Source organism: Amaranthus tricolor, chromosome 2 (assembly GCF_026212465.1).
Source record: "Amaranthus tricolor cultivar Red isolate AtriRed21 chromosome 2, ASM2621246v1, whole genome shotgun sequence".
NCBI lineage: Eukaryota > Viridiplantae > Streptophyta > Magnoliopsida > Caryophyllales > Amaranthaceae > Amaranthus > Amaranthus tricolor.
Genome location: NC_080048.1, coordinates 38,037,127 through 38,050,969, shown reverse-complemented (window position 1 = coordinate 38,050,969; position 13,843 = coordinate 38,037,127). Strand labels below are relative to the sequence as shown.

The following is a 13,843-nucleotide window of genomic DNA, read 5'->3' as shown; positions in this document are numbered from 1 at the left end:
CGGCTTCCACTTGTGGTCCCGCTGCCGCTTGATGCATGAGTTTCTTTTGTGATTCCATGCTTCTTTGCCAAATGTTTGTTAAAAGATCCCGTTCCACCACCTAACACGTATTCACAAAACACAATAAATAAATGTTTATAAAATATGAATATATAATGTATGAATGTATTATGTATGTATAAAAAACTTAAAAAGTATTTACCTCTGGCGAAATTGTATGAAACTAAGGGCTTTACTCCTTGACTTTCACAAATTTGACAAGTGCATAGGAACATATCTGGATTCTCGGTTGGTTCTTTTGTGAAATACGACCACACATGTGAAACAGCTCTACCACTAGAAGGTGGCATTGCCGGAAAAGGTTGTCTTATTGGTTCATCTTCATCTAAATAAATAATTTAAAATTATAAAACTATAATTAAATAAATAAATAATTTAAAGTTTAATTAATTTGAAGAATAAAATTATAAAACTAACCGATAGTTTGGAAATTGACTCGTTTACCACGAGCTTGTCTTTGTTGTTGTTGTTCTCCTTGTTCTTCATCTGATCTTGTTGATGACTGTCGAGATATATGTACCCCAATTGGGGTCGTTGGTTCTTCTTCTTGTTCTTCTTCTTCTTCAATTTGTATATCTTTTTCCACTTCTTCTGCATATTGATGTAACTCCGGGTCGTACCCTTCCGGATAATTAGGTTCATAATTATAATTACTAATGGAGGGTGTTGTTGATACCGACGGAGTAGAAGTGGCCTTTCTTTTGGAGGAACTGGAACCTCCTAATGATTTTGCCACTTTAGTAACTTTTTTTGTGGCTCTTTTCAAAAATGAAGACATGATTGATAGTATAGAAGTAAAAATAGAAATATAGAATTAAGAAATAAATAAATGATTAATTATGTAACTAACTAAATTAAGAAATAATTAGAAGACTAATTATGTAATTAAGAGAATAATTGCGTAATTAAAGAATTAAGTAGAGAGAGTAGGAGAAGAGATGAGTTGTGAATGAAAATGATTGAAAGTGATGAGTATTTATAGGATGGATTCCAACGGCTCTCTAACGGCTCTCTAACGGCTAGTTTGGCTCAACGGTTCCATGGAACCGGTGGGCCGGTTCAACCGGACCGGTCCCGGTTCCGGTTCCGGTTCCGGTTCCATGGAACCGTTGAGCCGGTTCAACCGGACCGGTCCCGGTTCCGGTTCCAGAACCGGTTCCATGGAACCGTTGGACCGGTTCTCCCGGACCGGTTCCGGTTCCAACCCGCGGGTTTTTTGGCCCGGTTCACGACGGTTTTTTCCGGCGGTTTCACGGTTCCGGCGACTTTTTTCCGGCGGTTTCACGGTTTCGCGGTTCGGGGCGGTTCGGAACCTGTCGCAAACGGTTCCGGTTCCGGTTCCGGTTCCAAGCGGTTCGGGACCGGTTCGGTTCCGGGTAACCCGCCCCGTGGCCATGCCTAATCATGATTTTTAAAACATTTGGTCTCTTATATATTCACCTTAAACTTAATCAAGTGTAATGAATCTGAATATGAAAAAGTTTTGTAGACTATTCAGTAATGTTTCAACTATTAAAACAATATAAGCTTTATATATTTATAAAAAATTCTATGTAGTAACTCTAAATTTTCGGCTTTTTTTATGTGATAGGTAAACTTTTTTTAGTCAACATGGTAACCTTGATCTTACAACTTTTTCACGTGGTAGACAAAAGAGAAGTTTTTTGGTCAACTTTACGCTATTTTTACCCAACGTCATCATCATCATACCTAATATATCCCGCCCATAGAAAAACTATTTTTACCCAATGTAATGACATTTTTTCAAAATATAACGTCGTGATTACCCTAATTGACCACATATTTCAAAATCTAGTTAAACTAAGTACTTATTTAACTAAGAGCTTAACATTTTATCTACAACATTAAAAAATTAACCGCTCAGGATCACCATGCAAATTTTAAAAAAATATTTATCAAAAAACCAAAAACATAGGATGAACACGTGAAATTCTCCTTTTGTTTATAATGTTCACTCGAAGCATAAATGGATATTCTTATTTTAGAAACATATCTCATCACAGTCATTTGAAAACAAAGAAAGATTGAAGATTAGAATGACAAAAAATTGAAAAAGTAAGTCAGTCACAGCTTAAAATAATAGAGCGTTAATGGATCGTCACGTATGGTAGAAATTGAGAAAGAGAATTTTAGAAGGATCAATTCCCTCTCCTCTGTTTTACCCCGGCATCAAAACGAGAGCACCAAACTCTCTTAACGCTTTTATACCATCTTCGTTATCGTTATCGTTACTCGATGACTGTTCCTTGGTTCGTCATGGATGACGCAGATTGAGAAAGAGAATTTAAAGAAAGATCGATTCGCTCTCGTCCCTCTCGCACGCATCAAAACTAGAGCACCAAACTCTCTTAACGCTTTTATACCATCTTCGTTATCGTTATCGTTACTCGATGACTGTTCCTTGGTTCGTCATGGATGACGCAGATTGAGAAAGAGAATTTAAAGAAAGATCGATTCGCTCTCGTCCCTCTCGCACGCATCAAAACTAGAGCACCAAACTCTATGCGTTCAAAAGAAAAGCATTCAAGAAATCCTAAGACGTCATTGATTTTAAGATCATCTTCGTCATCATAACCATCACTCGATTCCAAATCTCTTTCTATAAATCAAATTCGGCCATCAAAATTCTAGGCCAAAAAGGCAAAAACAATCTTTGACGCCACAATTTATAAAAGGAAGAGTTCATCCTCCCTTGATTCCATTTCTCTTTCTATAAATTTTTGTTATCCCTAGTTAAGAATGGTTATTCAATCGTTGAGATGGTTATGTGATTGCGAGTTTGGATTGGGTGATTGGCGATTGAAGAAGGCAGTGGTAGCGTGATGGGCTTGTTGGTGGCTGTTTGATGTTGGTAAAAGTGTTCAAAACAAGGGCTTAGAAATTCTTCTGTTGTAGGTATAGCTCAGGGGAATATGAAGGAAACTCGTACCAGGAAAAGGAACGGTAAAAAAATTATCCAATCCGAAATATCCGATATCCAGCATCCTCTATTCTAACATAGCTAAGATGAATATTGCCAATAGAAAAAATACACAACTAAAATTCAAAAGTCATGAGCCTACAATTTAACTAAACCCGGAGGGGGAGGAGTTGATACAACATAAATCCGCAAATTTACCGAAAGAAACTAGTACTTAAGAGCACAATTTGCAGCGGCTTACAGACCGATAATACCAGGACCGCAGGACAGGTACATAATCCACCTGGGCCTCATTTAGCCCTGCTCATACATAACAATTGTAAGCAGTAAAATATACAGGAGGGATAACAAGACAACAAGGTAAGAAGCAAAAGTACGAGACAATGAAAATCAAGCAAAAGGAAAACCAGATTTCACTTACGTATTCATCATCAGAGTAATATTGTCTCCTTTGAGAAGGATCCGCCCTATCAAAAAGGTAATACAATGATTTATAGTTGCAATAAAAATCAACAAGTAGAACACAGCAAAGGAATGTGCTTGAGCAGATAGATTTACCAAGTGACTTTTTGGTCTTCTTCTTAACATTCAACTCTTCAGCATCGTCTAATACCAAATTCATGTACTCATCAAAGCCCTAAAGAAGACGTAAATAATAATAAAGATGGACAGTAGCGGAAAAAAATGAAAAACGCAAAACACAAACATCAGACGTGAAAAACAGATAGCTTTTACGAAAAACATTATGTGGCAAGCGCCATACCCACGTGAGTTCTGAGTATGCAACACGTGTACTTAAAGCAAAAAAAGAGTCCAAGCAACCAACTAGACAATTGCCTTTAAGATACAAAAGTAGAAGACTCAAGAGCATATCCTCAATACAGGTTTTTTCCAAACTATTTCACCGAGTTGCCAATAAAACCAACCTCAAAATAAATCAATAATCCAACTTGTCCCCAAAATGTTTTCAAATTGTTGGCTCACTTTTGAGTTGAGATGGTAAATCATTGATACAAGAATCTTTCAAAACAGAAAACTAGTCAAGACCAAACTCATTAAACTTGACCAAATTAAAACTCTACTAACAAAGTTGTCATCTCCGGTATTTTGCATCCAACGAGCCAACCAAAGTCCAAAAATTGATCAACGTGCCCAAACGTATGAGGTGTTAACCAATAAAAAGCTCCAACTATTCCCATGGACTCTGAAGTTAACGACATGGAAAACCTCCAGTGGCCCTGAGGACGCAAACACGTCACCTTAAGGATATAATCGCAGAACTCAACCAGTTGGGCTACCCCCCTCAGGGCTCAGGGTTAGAAAGTTGCAACTAATTAGCACAACTTCTGAAAAAGGTTTTCCTTATAATTCTAAAAATTAACCAAATCAATCCAACAAAATTATTTACATCTCTTCTACTTCAGGCTTAGTTTCAACCTAAATAACAACCAAAGCAACCTTAAACTTAGTTGTAAAAAGTATGTGGCGCAAAGCGCAAAATGGTGCAAGAGTCGTGACATGCGCTTCAAGCCCTCCATGGTGCCTACTGGCAAAAAGCTCCAACTAAAAAATTGTAATTTATATAATTTTTTGAATTCAACATCTTGGCCCAAGCAAACCCTGCGTCTCGCCTAAACTTCAAATTGGATTTTTATGTGTGCATTATTCCATGCATACTTTTTGAATTAAAACCTAAACTACTTCCATTTACATTTATCAAAGCCTACTTCTATTCCATACAAAAGACTAACATCCTCAGCAACCCAAAGGATCTACACAACTAGCTACGACCTTAGTTTTTAATAGCCTGCTTCGCTTTGCGCCTTGAGGTCAGGCTCGGCTGAAAATGCCTCAACTAGGTGAGGCAAAGCCCACTACAAGAGGCGTGCCCCTTGAGCACCTCGATGTGCTTCAAGCCTTGTGCGTCCGGTACGCCTCCTTGTTGAGTTCGATAATTAACTAATGTTTTTTTGTTCGAAAAAGAAGTAAATCTTGAAACTCAAATTTACTTGAATATGAAGTTCGAAAAACCGCTGTTTTTTTAAGAAGAAACAAAAGGCATTCGAAGAAGAAAATAACTTTTGGAATTCTTCTTATTCTCCTTACAATACTTTTGTGCTAAAGTACTGTTATTGCAAGAACAATAAATGTTTTCAAGCTTGTTAATACTAAAATATGAATATGAAGATGTTTGAAGTATTATATATGTTTTAAAATCGATTTTTAAGCTTTAGTGAAAATGTGCACCTCGCATACAAACTAGGCTCTAAGGGCCTTTTAGGGCCTCGATGCACCTCATGCTCTTTAAAACTAAGGCTACGACTTTAAGAGCACCTCCCATTTCACGCAATTGCCAAACCTTTTAAGCAACGACATCACCCAATTGATATATTCAAAGTCCTCACCAATCTACCAACACAAAAAGTTCAAATCTCCATGCAATGCATATCCAAGGTAAAACAAATACCAACTATGCAGTGAGCTTGTTAATTGAAAATACAAAAAATTACAAGCATTTTTACTTATTTAGCTTTCCTGCTCATCATTTCACACAAACTAACAGCATTTCAACAGTAACTCCTGGGCTTGTACCTACCTTTACCGAATTGCAAATATAATCAAACTTTGTGAACATATGTTCAACAGATAAACACACTATGACTTCCAAGTCCATGATCTAATCTGAACACTTCACAACAAGTCCAAAGCAAACAATCACCTTGGACATGTAATGTATCCTGACAATCCTATGCCAGTAACAAGCTAATAACCTTCCGTCCAAACACATCATACTTTATCACTTTACGCTATCTAGTCCAGGAAACCTTCTCATCAAAATCAAAAAGTACGTAGTCATTTGCATTTGTGTTTGCAATAAAACCACTCATCAAACAACACAATACAACTCTAATTAGAACTTAACATAGTGAATGTTCTCCATGAAAGAAAAAAATTAATTGACTTCGAAAATTTTGATGACTATGAATAAAAAGCTTACAATTATTCGGCCTTCAATCCGCAAATCCTTCTGCTCAAAAAGCCATATCTGTATACGAGCTTTCTGCAATAAAAAATGAAAACAGAAAATAAATCAAAAGAAATATAAAGCCATGAATAATTCAAATTGATGTAGCATTGAGATTGAGACTTACGCTTTGAAGAAACCTGAAGATCAGGTTCTAGAAATTGTAAACAAGGAAAAAAAGAGTTAAAGCGTAAGAGAAGAAAAATAGGGGAAAATAACATTGCCATTGAAATAAAGAAGCGATGAGTATACAATTGGTTGGGTCATAATCCTCTGAACTTTTGTGCTCGCCATTTTCGCTGCTGCTTGCTTCGAATCGTTTCTCCTGCTAAAACCCTAGCTTCAAAGTTCGAACCTCCGGATTGCGGGAGACCAGTCTGTTGTATACAATTAGTCGGCTTGTTGATCAAACAATATAGTGTCCCATTTTGTTTTGGCAAGTTTGCCAACACAATATTACCTTTCATACCTACACAATTAAAAATTATAAAAATTAAATATTAATAAATATTATATTGAGACGAATTAAATAAGATTTTATTTGACTGTATTTTAACTTATTGATTAAAAATAAAATATAAATTTGAGTAAATAATGAATATGCCAGAATAGTCATACCACTACACCGCTCATAAGTCATACCAGAATAGTCCAATATGCCTAATTTTTAACTTCTTAAAAAAATTCTAATTTTTGTAAAAAAAATTACTACAATTTATGATCACTAAATTGATCAATTTAAGATCATAATTAATACCTTTAAGTCATAAATAATGCCTTAATGATAAGTTATAACTGGTCGTTTATAATTTATTACTTGAAGGTCAAAATTGACACTTTAAAATTATAATTGATCCCTTTAAAGTTATGATGGACCTCTTTAATATTAGTTATTTAGTTATAGTTGTTCGTTCTAAGGTCATAATTGATCCATCTAAGTTTATATACTTGAAACTGGTCGCTTAAAGGTCATAATTGATCACTATTAGGTCAAATTGATGACTTTTAAAGGTAATCATTGATTCATTTAAGGTTATATACTTTAAGTTAAATTGATCACTTTAAGGGTAAAATTGGCTACTTTTATGTCAAAATTGATTCCAACCACAACCACAAAAAACAACAAAAAAAACCACTAAAAATTAAAATGGATCAACCCGTTTGTGTTTTGTCTCACTCTGAGACAGTCTTTCCTCATAGTGTGCAAAATAAGCATATTTGATTAAAAAAATTAAAAAAATAAAAAATTAGCAAGTCTTGTATGAGATTGTCTCACCATGACACGGACTCACGTAATTAGCTCAATTTTCTAATTGATCACTTTAAAATTGTAAATGATCACTTTAATATCGTAAATATACATGGATCAGCATAATAAAGACGATTTTACCATAAAACCGTTTCATGTAAAATTGTAAATCACGTTTCTTTATCTTACTCGAGCCGGGGGACTCCTTTGGCCGCGCTCTCCTTTATAGGTATGAGTTGCCGCCGTCTTTCCCTCCCCAGATCCTGGCCTTAGTTTTCTATGAGCGGAATATACTGAATAGGATGATGATAATAACGACTATTTTTATTGGATATGGGGCAATATTAAGAAAAATTAACACTTTTTTAAGAGTGAGAATATATTTTTTAAAAAAATAAAAGAAAAAATTTTCAACGACTACATCAAGTCATCAACTCTTGATCCTCTTGTACTACAATATCAATTAATATTCGTATATAAATAGATATCTCTCACTAATTTGGGCATTAAGTCATTTGTTACTCTAAACTAAGTCAAAGAGGAATATAAGCACACTTCAAAGGGAAGATGAGCCAAAATGGGACTAAGGTGACTAACGTATACCGCAATCTCAACCTCAACAAAGTGGATTAACAGATAATATCCTTTTAAGTAACAAACAATTTTACTAAAAATATCCTTTAAAGTGTGGCTTAACAAATAATAAAAAGTCAATACTATTGGGTCAAAGAGGCTTATTAGACACTTTTTTTAAGTAACATTTTAATCTAACTAAATCATTGACGGTCTATTTGATTGTTAATACTAAGAGATAGTAATGAAAATGACTTATAATATAAATTTTCATAAAATGTATTATATCATTCACATGATAATAAAACTTTGATCATAAAAAATTTTTTGTTTACAATTTTTCCTTACAAGCTAATACCACTTTTTTAAATGATAATGCATTAGAATTAATTTTGTGAAGAAAATAAAATGATTAAAGAAGAACAAGCATAATAACTATTAAAATTGTCAAGATATGTTTCAAATTACACTATTTTTTCATTCTCATTACTATCATTTAGTACCGATGATCAAACGGGTTGTAAAAGGCTTGGCATTGTACCTTTTATATTCTGTGTCGGTAAAAAATATTTCCAAGGGGCAATTACAACTGATTTCAATGATCTTAATAGTACATAAATATTTTGTGCAAAAATCAACTTCAAACGAAGTTTGGTCGACACTTTTTAGAAAATTTGAAACCTATAAGCCAAAAAATTAAAAATATTAACAAAATAAACTAAGTTTTAAAAAAATTCCAAAAGTAAGCATGAAAATCTCAAATCTGTGGTTTGAAGTTGTTCGCAGTTACTAACTGCGAACAGCCAAATAGGATAAAATAGTTGTTCGCAGTTAGTAACTGTGAACAGCTTTTTGTCCTGTTTGGCTGTTCGCAGTTACTAACTGCGAACAAACCTGCTACACAAATATGCTGATCAGTTTCTATTTTTCCCATTTTTTCTTAATTCTCAAAACCTTACCTTCACACTCGACATTCTCCCTCTAAAACCATTGATTCATTCCATTAATTCTTGCAATCCTCTTTCAATTTGGCACTTCAAAATTAGTGTGGGATACTCTAACTTGCTCAAAGGTAAACTTGTTTGTGTTTTTTTGGTGTATATGTAATTTTTTAGGGTTATAATCAAATTTGCTTATTTTTTCAATGTAGGTTACTAGTTGTTAAATCAAGACTATTCTTATTCATCCATAAGTATTGAAGGTAATTTTTAATTGTTTTTATAGCTTTATATTGTTTTTTGAAGTTATGTTGTTGAATTGGTTGAATTCAATGTTGATAATATTATTGGAATTGTTGATGTTGACGTTGATGTTGGTATTAGAAATATTATTTATGAACTTATGAATTGATTTATTATTTCAATTTTTTATGTATGAACTTAGTTATATTATGGATTTTAATAATTTTTAGACCAAAAAAGATTATAATCAAATGAATATAATGTACTTGTATGGGCATGAAGTTGATGATGATATTGATTTTCTTTGTAGTAATGTAGAAAATGACATTATTTCGCATAACTATAGCGTGTTTTTAGAATGGTTGTATTCGAGAAAGTAGTGGCAAAATTCATTGGGTTGGGGGTTGACATAAGTTGTTTGCTTGCAATTCGAACATGGATTTGAACCACTTTAAACGTTTTACATGTTCTAAGATTGGATTAGACCCTACTAGAAGTACCGTAAATATAAGCTTTAAATATGACATGAGTGGAGAATTTTTTGCCTTTCCTGTTGAGGATGATAATAGATGCTATGTGAGAGCATTCAAAGCCCACCCAAATTCCCTCTTCGGAGTTATACGTAGAAGAAGTACCCTTAGGGAATGTAGTTGCTTCTAATCTTACTCCTACCCCTATGCCTATATCAACTCAGGAAACTGTATATCCTTTTGTTCCTTCTGCATTTTGTACTTTTTCTCAACCCCCTACGAATCAAGTTCCAATTGATTCAGTGGTTAACTTAGGGGAAACTGCTGAAATGGGACCTTAGGATGATGGAAATGAGAGTAGTGAGTTCATTGACGATACTTTTGAGGACGATTTAGATGTCGATGAGGATGCGCTAGCAAATGACATGACCCTAGGCAACATTCCTATAATCATTCCTCCTACACCTTATGCCCTCTGTCCACCTTTAAACGAGTATGAGGAAGACAACTCATGGAGGACTTGGGCTTGTGATACCACATACACCGAAGACGGGGAGTTTGAGAAGGGTATGATGTTTGATAGCAAGGAATCGTTTTTGGAAGCTATTAGAGTGTATCATATTCGCAGAAATGTGGAGTACATAATGGAGACCTCGAACGAAACTATCCTTACCTTGAAGTGCAAGCGGGGTTGTTCGTGGAAACTTAGGGCTACGTTTGATTCTTATTTATCTTCATGGGGTATTGTTACCTATAAGGGTAAGCATGTTTCTTGTGTATTGGGTAGTGACACTGTTTCGGCTGGACACATTCACCTGACATCTTCTGTCATAAACAATATCATTAGAAATTGTATTGCTAAAGACCCATCCATTAAGGTATTTGTCGTACGGAAGATGGTTAAAGATTATTTTGGTGTGGATGTGAATTATAAGCGAGCGTGGTGTGCAAAGCAACAAGCCTTGTTGTCCATTTACGGGACCTGGGAAGGTTCTTACTCACTCCTTCCACGCTCTTTAGAAGCTTTGCAACATTCCAATCCGGGGTTAGTACTTGAGTGGTATTTTAAGGAGGACAATGACAGGGGTATATATGTGAGACCTAATATATGGACCTTCCAATGTGTCTTTTGGGCCTTTAAACCTTGCATTGAAGGCTTTAATTGTTGTAAACCTCTTATCGCCATTGACGGCACACACTTGTATGGTAAATATCATCATAACTTATTGACTGCCATTGCCCAAGATGGTGATAAGGGAATCTTTCCATTAGCATTTGCCTTGGTAGAGAAGGAGAATATAAGTGCATGGTCGTGGTTCATGGCTTGTATTCGTAAGCATATCACACAGAGGATGGGTTTATGCGTTATTTCTGATAGACACGCGGGTATTTTAGCAACCATGGAAGAGCCGGAGTGGCAACCACCTAATGCTTATCATAGGTTTTGCTTACGCCATTTGCTTAGCAACTTCAATCATGCTATGGGTAATGTTCAGTTGAAGAAGTTATTTGGTAAAACAGTTGAGCAAAGGCAACAAGTTAAGGTAATTAAAGGTTTAAAGGCAATTGCGACTGCAAAACGAGAGACAATTTTCTGGATTGATGACGTGAGTGATATGTCTAAGTGGTCGTTGTGTCATGATGGATGTCATAGGTATGGCGTTACTAACACGAACTTAGCTGAAGTTTTCAACTATGTGATGAAGGGTGTACGTTTCTTACCTTTGACAACACTTGTTGAATTCACCTTCTATCGGGTAAACGACTACTTTGTTCAAAGACGTGAACGTGCTAGCGCATGGTTACTTGGAGGACACATGTACACAGCGCATGCCACTAGGATTATCAATAGAAATATTGAGAAGGCAAATTTCCATGACATAATCGCATTTGATTATAGAAGTGGTGTATTTGAAGTTAAGACTGGGAGGGGAACTAGAGGATCGTCCAAGGTTCAACATGTAGACTTGAATCAAATGAAGTGCACATGTAATAAACTTGAGATATATCACCTTCCTTGTTCACATATACTTGTTGTTTGCATCAAACGACAGCTTTCATATGAGAGGTTCGTGGATCCGTGCTATACATCTCAAAGTTATGCAAGTACATATGAATATTACTTTATGTCAATGATCGGTAATAGGTCATGGCCGCAATACACAGGCTTTGAATTTAGACATGATCCCGATCAAATTCAGGGTAAAGGGAGGCCTAAGTCTAGGAGAATTGCCAATGAAATGGATGAGGGTAGAAAGAAACGATCTAATTGTCGTCGTTGTGGGAGCGAAGGTCACAACACTAGAACATGTAACTCAAGGTAATATGTTATATATATTATACTCGAATGATAATCTGTAACTCAAGGTAATATGTTATATATATTATACATAATTACATAATAGTAATATTAACTAAAGCTACTGCGAACACTGCAGTAGAGGAGATGGATCCAGCAGTTCCAGGACCCCTAGATCCTAGTGTCTTGACTATGCAGCAAGAGCACAGAAGTACACCTCTTTAGGATGCCCAGGTTAGGTGTACGATAGTTGTGATTTGCATTTTACTAATGCTAACATACAAGTAACTTATTTATATGTCGATATTCATAGGTGTCCAATGCAGAAATGCTAGGCACCAGGCATCCAGATTCCGTTCCATGGGTGATCGATGATAGGACCATCCCGTACTTAGAGCTAGCGAGGTTCTACGACTTTCACCTCGTTGCATACGGCAGAGTTGACCATGCCATTATCACAGCACTGGTCGAGAGATTGCGTTAGGAGACGCATACATTTCATCTACCTCTAGGTGAGGCTACCATCACATTGCTTGATGTAGCCTTATTAACGCGGCTTCCCATCGAGGGACATGCCGTGTGTACAGCCGAACGCCAGCTATCAGGCTGGCGTGACATGGTGCATCGCATATTGGGAGAGCGCCCTCCACCAGAAGTCATCAGGGGGAGCGGTTTGCGCTGCACGTGGTCAGTTCAGACCTTCTCGCATCTCCCCGAAGATGCTGATGAAGGCACCATTTCGAGGTACGCCTTGGCGTACCTCTTATACTTGATAGGAGCTGTGTTGTTTGCCGATAAAACAAACAACCAAATACAGCTCCTTACATAACTTTACTTGACGACCCGTGGGAGCGCATCAACGAGTATAGCTGGGGCTCCGCAGCCCTTGGATACCTGTATAGGAGGCTATGTGGTGCTTCCCAAAAGAACGTCAAGGAGATTGCGGGGCCAATATTCATATTACAGGTAATAAAATAAATATTTAACTCTAATTCGGTGTAGTTGAATTACATACTAATTACATTTTCAATGTTTAACTGTGGGCGTGGGAGCATATTCTTATCGGCCAACCTTACGAAACCGTTGGTCGTGGTGATACTGCTCCTCCACCACAACCCCCACCAGATGTTGCGTACGGTTCATAGTGGAATTTTGCACGCCGGACGCACAAGCACACCGACACCCCGGTCTCAGATTCTACCGAGATCAGTTAGACCTGCTACGACCCAACCAGGTAAATATTTCAGTACTCATTAACATCAGTTAATTTAATTAACATATCACTTACATTTTCATAACATGTATTTTAGTTTTTGTGGGACCCAAACCCTGCGGAAGCCTACGCAGCTATACCCGAACACTCGGGGATTCATTCAGGTGTGTGAAGGGCTTCTGTGCCACTCATATGCTTCGACATTGTCGAAGTACATCTACCAGAGCGCGTACTGCGCCAATATGTGTTGGTATAGGACATTCCACCGCCTTGTGACACTGAACCACAGCTGCACCAGATTATGCGCAAAAATCAGGGTGCGGCAAACTGGATGGTAGACAGGAGCTGCTGGCACAAGGTGCGCCGATCGATGTTCATGGCGTACCTATTACACCAAAATACATGCCGCGGTTCCTCTCTATCACGCATGATGGATGACATCACGTGCCATCTTCGCAGCAACACATTACGCACCTGTTGCGCCTACGATGACCCAATTTGTAAGTCTTCATTTGCATTTATATGATTAAGATGCCGATTAAATAATATAATGTTACATTAACTAAATATTAATTGCAGGCACAAGGTGCAACAGCAGTGATGCGGTACAACCACGAGAAGCCGGTGAGGGAGATTGCGCATGGCATGCTCGTCGGCTCGCAGTTCCAGCACTTCATACCAGAAGTACCTGCTGAGTCCTCAACGACTACCGCCCAACTCTCATCTGATCTCCTGCTTATGACTATCATTTGGAGGAGATGGACCATTCATACCCCGTTGACATTGCAGGGACCTCGTAGGCTGGGCCATCACAATCATCACAGTACCAGTC

General features: G+C 36.9%; 1 protein-coding gene across 1 annotated transcript; it reads right to left on the bottom strand.

Annotated features, from left to right (window-relative positions):
• Positions 1 to 3,019: 3,019 nt before the first annotated feature.
• Positions 3,020 to 6,438, bottom strand: LOC130805905 (uncharacterized). The gene is made up of 6 exons (XM_057670740.1): positions 6,279 to 6,438; positions 6,154 to 6,180; positions 6,000 to 6,062; positions 3,560 to 3,638; positions 3,423 to 3,468; positions 3,020 to 3,301 (listed from the first exon to the last, which is right to left on the bottom strand). Exons 1-6 carry the CDS (start codon positions 6,318 to 6,320, stop codon positions 3,292 to 3,294), a joined length of 267 nt encoding a protein of 88 aa, XP_057526723.1. The 5' UTR covers positions 6,321 to 6,438; the 3' UTR covers positions 3,020 to 3,291.
• Between the last annotated feature and the right edge of the window lie 7,405 nt (positions 6,439 to 13,843).